This window comes from Ailuropoda melanoleuca, chromosome 16 (assembly GCF_002007445.2).
Source record: "Ailuropoda melanoleuca isolate Jingjing chromosome 16, ASM200744v2, whole genome shotgun sequence".
Lineage (NCBI taxonomy): Eukaryota > Metazoa > Chordata > Mammalia > Carnivora > Ursidae > Ailuropoda > Ailuropoda melanoleuca.
In genome coordinates, this window is record NC_048233.1 from 10,023,718 (window position 1) to 10,034,968 (window position 11,251).

Sequence of the window (11,251 nt, forward strand, 5' to 3'; positions counted from 1 at the left end):
CAGTGTCCAAACTGGACCACAACTGATTCAAAGCAATCAGCGTGTCTCATCCACTAGCCACAGTAATTTGCATCTGGTCTAGTCAGTGTCAACAAGATGGAGAGGGATCCTTAGATGACCCTCTCAAGAATATGAGGAAAAGAAGCTAGACACAGAAGAGTTTATGTTATATTGTTCTAGTTCTGTAAATTTCAGAAATGGGCAAAACTAAACTATGGTTTGCATTTGAGGTCAAGATATTTTGGAGTCAAGACGGTGGTGATACCTGGAAGGAGAAAGAGAGTAGTAACTATCAGTTTAAGTGAGGAAAGATCTTGGGGGTGTTGGAAATATTCTATTTCTTGATAGAAAGAAATAGATAGTTGCAGGTGTTGCCTCTGATAATTCATTAGAATTTTTGCTTTTATTACTTTTCAATATGTATGTGATATTTTATTTAAAAAGATGGGAAGAAAATATGTGTGTTGAATTTTTTTCCATCTTATTTAGGTTTTGGGTTGAGGCATGTCTGTTATGTATTTCTCACTTTACAGTAATCACAGGTCTGTATTTCTAAGTTCAACTTACCCTACAAGTTCATGCTCAAATTTCAATTTTAATATGAATCCTTTCTTTGTTTCTTTCTGAAGTTCTCTCTCCCTCCTCTGTTTCTCTGTTCTGTTCTAGAGTGGATTGGGAAGAGATTCAAGGGCTACCTCCCTTGTAATGAAGCACAAATGAGAGAGAGCTGGGGTCTTCTGTGATCGCCAGGATTTTAGTGTGTTTCAGTTAGAGAGTAGAGTTGAATCAATATTTTCTCAAACTGAGCGTCACACATTTTCCTTTGGATGACACTGAAAAATATTTCAAGATTAAGCAGAATATTTTTTATTTGATTGTTAGATATTGAATGAACTTTTGAACAAATTATTTGATTGTTCCTTGTACCCTAAAAGAGTTGTTATAAAACTGGCATAAGGTGCCTTACCAAATGACATGAATAGCATAAAATTCAGGTTTCTGGGAAAAGGTTAAGAAGCTCTTATGAAAATTTACAATGAATAAAAATAGACCATTATTAAATATTAAAAAACAGACACCTGTGTTTCTATGAAAATACGTTGTTTTAATTATGAATAAAAATACATGTTCAATGTTCTTACCAGGTGATGTTTCATTTAAATAAAGTGATTAGGTTTATGTTTTATACTTTAGGTGATTGGAGATAAAGTAGGCAATCATAATTCTAACATGTGGCTTTAAAATAGAGTAGAATATCATTCTTATCCAATGTTTTATTCAAGAACCAATTAAACTTTTTTCGAGTCATAACAATTTTAACTCATTTCTACCATTTGTTTTAAAATAATGGGGCTTTTTTGCATCTCTGTAATAAGATGTGGAGCCATATTAGAGGTATGAATATAAAAACTAGTCCATCCCTGGGGCAGCTGGGTGGCACAGCGGTTAAGCATCTGCCTTCGACTCAGGGCATGATCCCAGCGTTATGGGATTGAGCCCCACATCAGGCTCCTCCGCTATGAGCCTGCTTCTTCCTCTCCCACTCCTCCTGCTTGTGTTCCCTCTCTCGCTGGCTGTCTCTGTCAAATAAATAAATAAAATCTTTTGAAAAAAAAAAAACTAGTCCATCCTTTTAAGAAAAAAAGTTCTTGCTATGGCTGCATTTGAAACTTTTGCTGACTCAAGAAACGATAAGACATACGTAAGTGCTTTATTCACAAAGATTCTTTGAATTCAAATGTCCCAAGATGGGACATCTAATTCCTTAGGAAGGAAGTGTTGCCTAAGACGTTTATGTTCTGATCTCCTAACATGAGTACAGTTTGGTGGTTATTTATAAACCATAAGTGAATGGGCAGAGAGAGAGGGAGAGGAAGAGGGAGAGAAATGAGTCATGTGATTACTTACTTATTATAAGAGAAAATCATGTTGGAACATGAGGTTAAAATAGCGGAGTTTGATGGCATTCATTTACTTTACCTAAAATGCAATGTGCCCAGATTTGCATAGGCAAAAGTAAATCTATGACTCTTTGTGTAATTGGGGCTGCAGGGACTGTATTTATTTTACATGTTCCACTGTGTTTCTTTCTAAGCAGGGCTTTATGAACTCCCTACCATCTTAGGTCAGACGTTCACTTAGTCCTTGGTTTTGGGAGGATGGCTCTGCTTTCTCTCATAATTTTAGTGTCAGGTAGTTCCAGTGCTCTTCTGAAGTCTTTTTTTGAGTTTAACCTCAGGTAACACCAAGGCAGTTTTGTAGAATTGCCCTCAAGGTAGAGCTTCAGGGTATGAAATTTGAGACAAGAAAACAAAGGAAACAGGATAACAATTTAACAGGATAACAAATCTACCCAGATTCCCAGTAAACTCAAAGTTTGAAAACCATAAATTTTCTGTTTCCAAATGATTTTTAAAGGTGACACTGATATTCACATATTAAAAAAAAATCCCTCTCATTTTTTTTTTTTTATGATAGTTAAAGGGTTTGTATTACACACATACTGTGGTAATTTCCTGTGTTGTGGTTCCTGGAACATTTTAGAAGCTAGTGACTTTACTGCTTCTTGTTCATAATATACATTCACCAATAGAAGATTCAAGAACATTGTTCAAATAAGTAATTTTTCTCTTTTTTTTCTTTTAAGTTTCTTCATGCACGACTTTTGGATTGTTTAGCCTCCAGCTCAGCTCTGTGAACCAACACAACACCATCCTTCTTGATTAAGTACACGCTGTGCCTTGCCGACATCGACACCAGAACATTTCTCATGAAAGGTACGTGAGGCCTGAGTCACAAAATTTAAAAAAATGAAATGAACCAGAAAAGGTATCTTGGGGATATGGCTAATTTCAAGGCAGTGCTTTTAGGGGAAAAAAATAGGCATTTTTAGGCTTTCCATGCATTAACGCTTTCCACTTCTGATTCTTTTTTTTTTTTTTAATTCTTTATCTGTAACTTAGAAATAATTTTGTGAAGCTTTTCCAGCAGATTTAACGAGTGGCTTCTGACAGGGATAAGCTCTAAACTCTGAATGCAAAATGAATTTACCAGGTTAAATTATGAACAACATAATATTAGCTAGCCCTGAAGTAAATAGAGAATGCCAAGTATTAGGGACAATGCATACAAGTGTTTTTTAAAAATTTACCATTTGTGTTGTGACACCCCAAATCACCTAGATTAGTAATTTGACACATTGCACTGTCTGTTAGTGACTTTTTGGGAGTGTTAATGTTAATGCCAAATCTCCTAACGTGAAATTGTTTTAGGGTAAATGCCAATAAGCAGTAATTTTTGGTATGAGAAAGCATAATGTTCTTGTAAAAAATGGTGGCTTATATCATAATTTAATGTACTGTGAAATGAATCCAGGTCCCCAAGCTATTTCCCATACATCACACCAGGTCCGGAGCGCTCTTACGTCTTCTCTTCCGTATATAAAAAAAAAACCTCTACAAAGCTACAAGCAACCGGACATTACTTAGGTGGAAAAGGCACTGAGATGAACCGAAGGGCACATTTCCGAGCACTATTGTGGCAATGACAGAAGATGCTAAGTGAAAGACTCTGGGCCTAGACAAACTTTCATTTGATTTCTGACTGGGATACTTACTAGCTTTAATACCTGGAGAAAATAACATTATTAACAGACCTTAAGTTTTCTTCTCTGCTCAATGGGAATCATATTATCTTGTGATTCTTGTTGAGAAAGTAAAAGTAAATGCCTGTTATGTAAGCCCATAAAACACAACTTGATGCCTGCTGATGTCTTCCTACTCTGGATCCCTAAACTTCTTTGCGGAATTAAGAAATAAGCGGTAAGTCCACTTGACTGGGACAGGAATGGTAAAGGAGAAAACTTATAGATAATTTCACTAATGAATAAATTATACCATATAAAAATTTGGGTATTAGGGCAAGTTCTGATGGGAATATTTTCATTTTCCAGTGTTTCATTGGCAAGGTGATTGGGTTATCAAACTAAAGAACGTTTTAGATTCTCTCTCATTGTGTTGCTTTTCAGAACTTCAGCTCCTGCCTTTGGTTTTTTTGTTTGTTTGTTTGTTTATTTTATTTTCATTTAGGTATACTAGGTCTTTTTATTTAGGCAATCACACATAAGCAGCAGTATTATAGTATACATTTTTTAATAATAATTTTTTATTATGTTATGCTAGTTACCATACCGTATATCCTTAGTTTTTGATGTAGTGTTTCATGATTCATTATTTGCTCTGCCTTTGTTTTTTAAATCATCACTGCATCTCTGTTTCACTACAGCTTCTCAGACCACTCCATGGAATTTGATTTCTGGGATCTTAGGAGTAACATGCCTTTTGTTGATGGCTACTATGGGAATTTTGTTGAAAAATTGTAAGTTTTTCTAGGCAAGTTCATATAAAGAATGGTGAAACCATTCAGTAATAAATGTTTCATTTTACTAATGTGTAATATTTTATCATTTCATAAGCTTGTATCTAATGAAGTAATTTTTTAATCATTTCTTACAGTATATTCTAAACAAAGTATTCAGCGAACATTTTCTCCAGATGCAATCACAGAACTCCAGAAAGGTAGGTTCCATATTTTGGAAAACCTTAGTGTTGGTAGAGGATAAAATAGACAGTTTCATAATTTTCTCACACAGAGCATGATGGAATAGTATACTTAGTAATACGAGTTTACCTACTAATTGTTGGAGAGACATGTTTCATTATTCTCTAATGTAAAAAGCTTTAAATTACATTGAATATGCATCATTTACATATTTAAGTAATAAGGAAAATATTAGCCTGAAATGACATTTTTTTTCTATATGGATGCTCAGGTTTAAGTAACAAATCAAAAATAAGTTACAGTAAATACTACTGTATATCTCTACTTTTATATCTCTTTACCTTTGCTTCTGCTTCTTGCACAACTCAGAATATAGTGCACAGATTTCTGTAGTTTTAAACCCTACTTATCCAGTGAAAGCCAGCTCAAAGTTCAATTTTTTAAGGTATTTTTTTCCAAATGGTCTCCAAATTGTCTCACCATCTTCTGTGGTCATATTTATCTATCTTTTTTCCTTAGCATTTTTATCCATCCCTGTTGAGATATTATTGACATGTAATGTTGTATAAGTTTAAAGTAATCAACAAGTTGATTTGATACACTTTTATGTTGCAATATGATCACCACCATAACATTAGCTAATATCTCTATCATGTCACATAATTACCAGTTCTTTTTTTACTCTGAAAGCATTCAAGATCTACTTTTTTAGCCCTTGTGGGTATATAATACAGTATTGCTAACTATAATAATAACTCTGTGCACTAGAGCCCCAGAACTTATTCACCTTCTAACTGGAAGTTCGTCCCCTTTGACCAACATCTCTCCGTTTACCTCACTCTCCAGCTCCTGTAATGACCATTCCACCCTACACTTCAGAACCATTCACTTGACAAGGATTTGAGTGTCTACCCTGTGCCTTGACTTTTATCACCAAGGATAGTAAATGTTCACGACGCTATCACTGGTTAACTGTCATATTAGACTTCAAGCTAATTGTTTTATCTCTATTTTGAAAATAAAATATCCAAACATTGGAATTCTCCAATTTGTGCTATATTCTTTTCTGACTCACAAAATATGCTAAAATATTTTCCTTTAAATATCTCTTTCTTCTAGTTTACTCCTATTTGCACAACAGAGCTCGATTTGGGGTTACTTCCTAAAAAAGTTTCTTTAGCCACCTTCCAATTTACACTCCGCTACCCCATGTTTTAATAAACTGACTTATTCCTGTGTATACTTACCAAAATCATCATTATATATAATTGATACATGATTGGAAATTATATAGCTCTGACTCTATATCTAGGATATAATCTGTATTAGGAAAAAGAGTTGTGTCTCACTAGTTCACATTAATAGCCCCTGAAATATGGTATGAGTAGGAGATTCTCAAAGAATATTTGTGGAAAATAGTGAAGAAATAACAAATGATTTTTGAATGAGTAAATAGCATTGAAATAATTGAATGTCATAGTCATGTTTTGTTTTTTTCTCTTAGGCTCTAGCTGTTGTTCGTGCCCAGAAAAGTGGATTGGGGACCAATGCAACTGCTATTTCTTTTCTGGCGAATTAAAAACCTGGAAAGAAAGTCGTGATTTCTGTGCTTCTCAGAATTCCAGTCTATTGCAGATTCAAAATGGAGAGAAATTGGCATGTATTTAATTCTGGTTTCCTACATTTTCTTTGACCTAGGAAAATATGCTCTTTAAGCTGAATATTTTGATTTTCTTTAATTATAGTAAATGGATGGTTGTTATTTGAACTAATGACTTACTAGTTTGTCATATCTTGAAACAATCATTATAAAACCTACATGAAATTTCTATAAGGTTTATATTATAGGATTAAAAATCAATTTACATTCCAGATAAAGTACAAAGAATGTTTTGGAAAGAATTCAAAGAATGAATAATAGGCCATTATTTTTATTCAGAGACTAATAAAACAACTTTGTAATTTTTAGTTTGTTAATTGAATTTATAATTTCTTTTGTACTTTTATATCTTTTGTCATCATTCTGGGATATAATGTGTGATAAGTGTGGAGAGTATGATCGAAAAATTACGCACCTTAAGAAAAAGTGAAAAATTTCTTTAGCTGCATGAAGAACCTATCCTGAGTATAAGTTAAGTAGACTATAGCTATAAAATTCATTCTCAAGATACTGTTGATGTGGGATCAAATTTGATCGTAATATTCTTTAAAAGAGGTGTTCCATGAAAACACTTCCTTCTGTTTTTTATTCCTTTAAGAAGTGATATTTTGTGGCATTCATTTATATATCATAAATGAATATTTGTGGAAATTAGTGAATAAATAACATAAGGAAGAAAAGGAAGAAATGTGAGGCATGTGACTATACTTTCAATAAAGAAGAAAATATGAGGCATATGACTATACCTTCTAACTGGACATTAAAAATGATTTCAGTTCATGTGATTAAAAAGCTAAATTTGATGCTGACACTTTCTTAAAAATACATTATTCCCAGAATGGACTCAGATTTGATTAATATGTTTGTCTCTGTTTCCAATCAGCATTTTGCGATCTCCAGTACATATTATTACTGGATTGGACTCTCTTACCATAAAGAACGTAGTGCCTGGTTGTGGGAAGATGGCTCCACTGTCTCCCAAGATCTGTAAGTTTCTGGCAGCCAAGGTCCTCTTAGTCCCTTTCTTTCTTTCTTTCTTTCTTTCTTTCTTTCTTTCTTTCTTTTCTTTCTTTCTTTCTTTCTTTCTTTCTTTCTTTCTTTCTTTCTTCCTTCCTTCCTTCCTTCCTTCCTTCCTTCCTTCTTTCTTTCTTTCTTTCTTTCTTTCTTTCTTTCTTTCTTTCTTTCTTTCTTTCCTTTCTTTCTTTCTTTCTTTCGTCTTTTTAGTTCTTTATGAGTTTGTCTGTAGATCTCACCAGAGACTGTAACATCTGGGAGCACTATAGCTAGGATAAACTCTCTACGGCCTGAAAAGAGAGGAGAGCTAACAATTTTAGCTGCCTCTAGATCATCCAAATTTATGCTCAAGTGACATGAAGTTCGTGTGCTTGTGACCGTAAAACAACTTTTGACCTTTTTTTTTGCCTTGTATAAGCACTTGAATGCTTACATGCATGTGTAGATGTTTACCTTCACAGACGCTGTCCAGGGAAAATAGCATAGTCGTTATTTTCTTTACTCTTCTTGAGCCTGTTATTTTCAGCATAGTCCCATGTTTCAAATATTCTTCTCATTTTTATTCATACACATTGGATGTGCAGCATCAGACAGTGATGAATCTTATGCTTGGATTTGTTTTCCCAGACTAGATTATCCAGTACATCTGTAAACAAAACACCATATATCAAAACCATGAATAATAACAGCAAAAACATAAAATCCTTGGCCTTAATGCTGTTGATTATTGAGGCAATAGCTGAGTTTTTGTAATACTGTGCTCTGAAATTGTGAAAACATGGCTCTTGAATAAAAATCGATTGACTCAATATGTTAAAATCTCATCATACGTGCTTTAAAAATTCTAACATTTAATAAAAAACACTATCTCTGAATATTCTCATTTCCTTTTCTCATATGTTCATGTTTTATTTTTCATTACAGATTGCCATTAGTTCAAGGATTAAGGAAGGAGAAATGTGTAATGTATAGCTCAGCCCGAAGTGTTTTGGATGAACCCTGTGAAGAGAAGTATCGTTTCATATGTGAACGAAAGCTTATTTAGCTGTTTCTTGGAGTGAAGGGGTGGGCAGTAGAAGATTCAGTAGTACTAAGAACATGACTTTACCTCTTGTATTATTGCTAATTATCTACTTCTGGAATCTGTAAAATGTTTCAAATTAGGTCTTATGGTACAATTTTCATATATTTGAAATCATGTGTCTTAAAATTGGTGAAATTTTTGTACCTATATCTGCAATAACAATGCATCAAGGTAAAGAATTTCAGGACTAGTGTGATTTAATGCGTATGTTCAATATTAAATTTAATATGTTTTTATGCACATATTCTTGTAAATTTTCTTTGCAGAAATTCAAATAAAATAATTTGCATCAAAGAATCTATATCAGTGTCATTTCAGTTCTTTGTAAGGCGTAGTAAATTGGGAAGTCCCATAGTCATTTTACTTTTCTTGAACTTAGTTCTTTCTATATGTTTTAACTTAGAGCTTAAAGTGTCATATGACAGCTTCCTCATGTGTATCATCGGACTTTAGAGCGGAACATATTTATGTTCTTCTCTTGATGCTCTTGAGTTCTATACAGTAATTATGAATCTTTGTCCAAAAAGGTGGTTCCCGTGTGTTTACTTTTAGATTTTTGCAAGGGTAAGTGGAATCCAAGACTGATCACAGAAATTTGCAATACTCCTTTTTTTTACTCTACGCATCTTTCTTGCCTTATGCTTATCCATTGGTAAAAAGCCACTGAGATGTAAATTGAAGATCTTAATCTCTAATCAACCCAAGCCTTTTTCCTAAAAGTTATGTGTGAAATACTGAACAATTCCCTTTTAATGTCGTGGAGGGAGCAACCCATTTAACTGAGGGGGTTCTGAGTGTGTCAGAGAAGGGGTGGGAACCTAATAAGGTCTAATGCCTGCGACCTGGATGGGGCTTTCCTAATCTCACAGATATCAAAATCCAATTCCCTTTTTAAAAACTATTGCATATACTTCTTTAAAAATTTATATTGACTTTTTTTGTTTCTATTTCAGTTAAATTATAATAAGAGCCTCAAATTGATTTTTAATAAAGACCTAGGCAGAGAAAAATGCCTGTGTATTTTAGTTCTTAAAATATAAGTATAATAAGGGGCATTTGGGTGGCTCAGTTGGTTAAGTGTCTGCCTTCTGCTCAGGTCATGATCCCAGGGTTCTGGGATCAAGCCCCACATCGGGCTCCCTACTCAGAGGGGAGTCTGCTTCTCCCTCTCCCTCTGCTGCTCCCCCTGCTTGTGCTCTCTTGCTCTCTCTATCAAATAAATAAATAAAATCTTAAAAAATATATATATATATACGTATGTATAATAAGACTACAAACTGCACTCCTCATATTCTTGTATGAAGATTAGGAAACATGCACTTAAGTTATATTATGAAAAATATAAGACAATATAAATACAATATTTAGCTTGGACTAGAAGGACACACATTGTACTTTCTGGATATTTAAAATGTTTTGGCTTTGGGGCACCTGCATGGCTTTGTCAGTTAAGGGTCTGACTCCTGATTTTGGCTCAGGTCATGATCTCACAGTCGTGGGATCAAGTCCCACGTTGGACTCCACATTCAGCAGGGAGTCTGCTAGAGATTCTCTCCTTCCCTCACCCTCTCTCCTCGTCCTTACTCTCTAAAATAAATAAATCAATCTCTAAAATGTTTTCGCTTTGTTGTCCATGTAAATTCAAAATAATATATTTTTAATTAAATTAAAAAATAGCATAGATAAACATAATGAAAATCAATAGTTTTCTGTCCCAATTATCCCATCTCCCTGTCCTCTTCCCATAATGCAATTTCCTCTGGGTTTTTTGTTTGCTTTTCTACTTGGGGTGGTTTTCTCTGTAGTGAACCAAGGATGGTCTATTTTTTATCATTTTGTCCAGGATGAATCTCAGGTGTTTTCATTTAGCCACACCCAAGTATAGCTTCAAGTTGTTACTTTTCATATCATCACCCTATGAGGTGCCCAAAGCCCTATCTGCCTTTATTCTGAGAACTCATGAAAATTCATTAAGATTGCAAGAGCAATGAGGAAACAGAAGGTGCTAAATATGATGGGTGATATCTAATTTCAGAGAGTAATCTATGTCAAAAATTGTCTCTACTGAGAGGAAAATACCCGTAGCCTCCCAATGATAGCTCAGGTGTATTTTTCAATTCCCATATCATTTCAGGGCATTTATGACGGAAAGTCCTGGATTGAAAGGAAGATATTAGTCCTCCACAGTACTGTGTCTTTCTCACAGCATGATCCCATCAAGTTAGTGACACTGAATCCATGATCACCAGACCCGTTTTACTTTTATTAGTCTTCCTCTTCCTTCATCCTGAAAATGTCTTTGTCATCATTGGGATAGGAAAGACTTCTTTCATATAAAGGTCTTTCTATTAAATATCTCTTTTCTAATGTGATTTCTGATATATTTTCTGGGGAGAAACATTATTTTTCTTTTGTTCTTTGTTATAAAATGGGCTAATGCACATGGAAGGATCTAGGTGAGTGAAAATCTCAGTGTTGAATGTAAAACTAATGAAAGAGGGTGAGGGAATGTCTCTCCCCCCCCCCAATAACAAAATAATATTGCCAAGAGTCAACTTATCCTTCCTTAATTTTATCCCATTACCTAAGCATGTTACTCTGAGTGTATTGGTGCATAAGAAGTTATGATAAATTTAGAAACTTTAAACAGCACGTGATTGTATGTCATAGCATTTATGGATCAGGAGCTGAGCATAGCTTAGTCCTTAGCTCAGGGCTTCACAAGGCTGGAATCAAAGTCATGCCCACATTGAATTCTCATCCAAAACTGAGTCCTCTTCCAAGTTTATTCAGGCTGATGGCAGAATTTAGTTCCTTGGGACTGTAGAACTGAGACCCTTGCCTCCCAGTGGCTACCCCTCCTCATAGACAGTCACACCACTCATGCTTTCTTCTTCAAGGCCAGAAGGAGGGCACTCCTCTCCCTCTCTCCT

At 34.5% G+C, this 11,251-nt stretch overlaps 1 protein-coding gene across 4 annotated transcripts; it reads left to right on the top strand.

Annotated features, from left to right (window-relative positions):
- Positions 1-1,997: 1,997 nt before the first annotated feature.
- On the top strand, positions 1,998-8,619 carry KLRD1 (killer cell lectin like receptor D1). Of its 4 annotated transcripts, none has more exons than XM_019793398.2 (7): positions 1,998-2,016; positions 2,648-2,777; positions 4,285-4,377; positions 4,515-4,577; positions 6,065-6,216; positions 7,104-7,207; positions 8,159-8,619. In XM_019793398.2, the coding sequence occupies exons 2-7, from the start codon at positions 2,771-2,773 to the stop codon at positions 8,277-8,279; spliced, it is 540 nt and encodes a 179-aa protein (XP_019648957.1). In that variant the 5' UTR covers positions 1,998-2,016; positions 2,648-2,770; the 3' UTR covers positions 8,280-8,619. The 4 variants fall into 4 exon arrangements, with proteins under 4 accessions (XP_019648957.1, XP_011215722.1, XP_019648962.1 ...); XM_019793403.2 differs by lacking the exon at positions 1,998-2,016 and adding an exon at positions 3,408-3,821 and having other exon boundaries at positions 2,522-2,777; XM_011217420.3 differs by lacking the exon at positions 1,998-2,016 and having other exon boundaries at positions 2,520-2,777.
- The last annotated feature ends 2,632 nt before the right edge of the window (positions 8,620-11,251 follow it).

Coding starts and splice junctions, on each gene's coding strand:
- KLRD1 (XM_019793398.2), top strand. Junction 4,378..4,514: donor GGGAATTTTGTTGAAAAATT/GTAAGTTTTTCT, acceptor CATTTCTTACAG/TATATTCTAAACAAAGTATT. Junction 6,217..7,103: donor TTCAAAATGGAGAGAAATTG/GCATGTATTTAA, acceptor GTTTCCAATCAG/CATTTTGCGATCTCCAGTAC.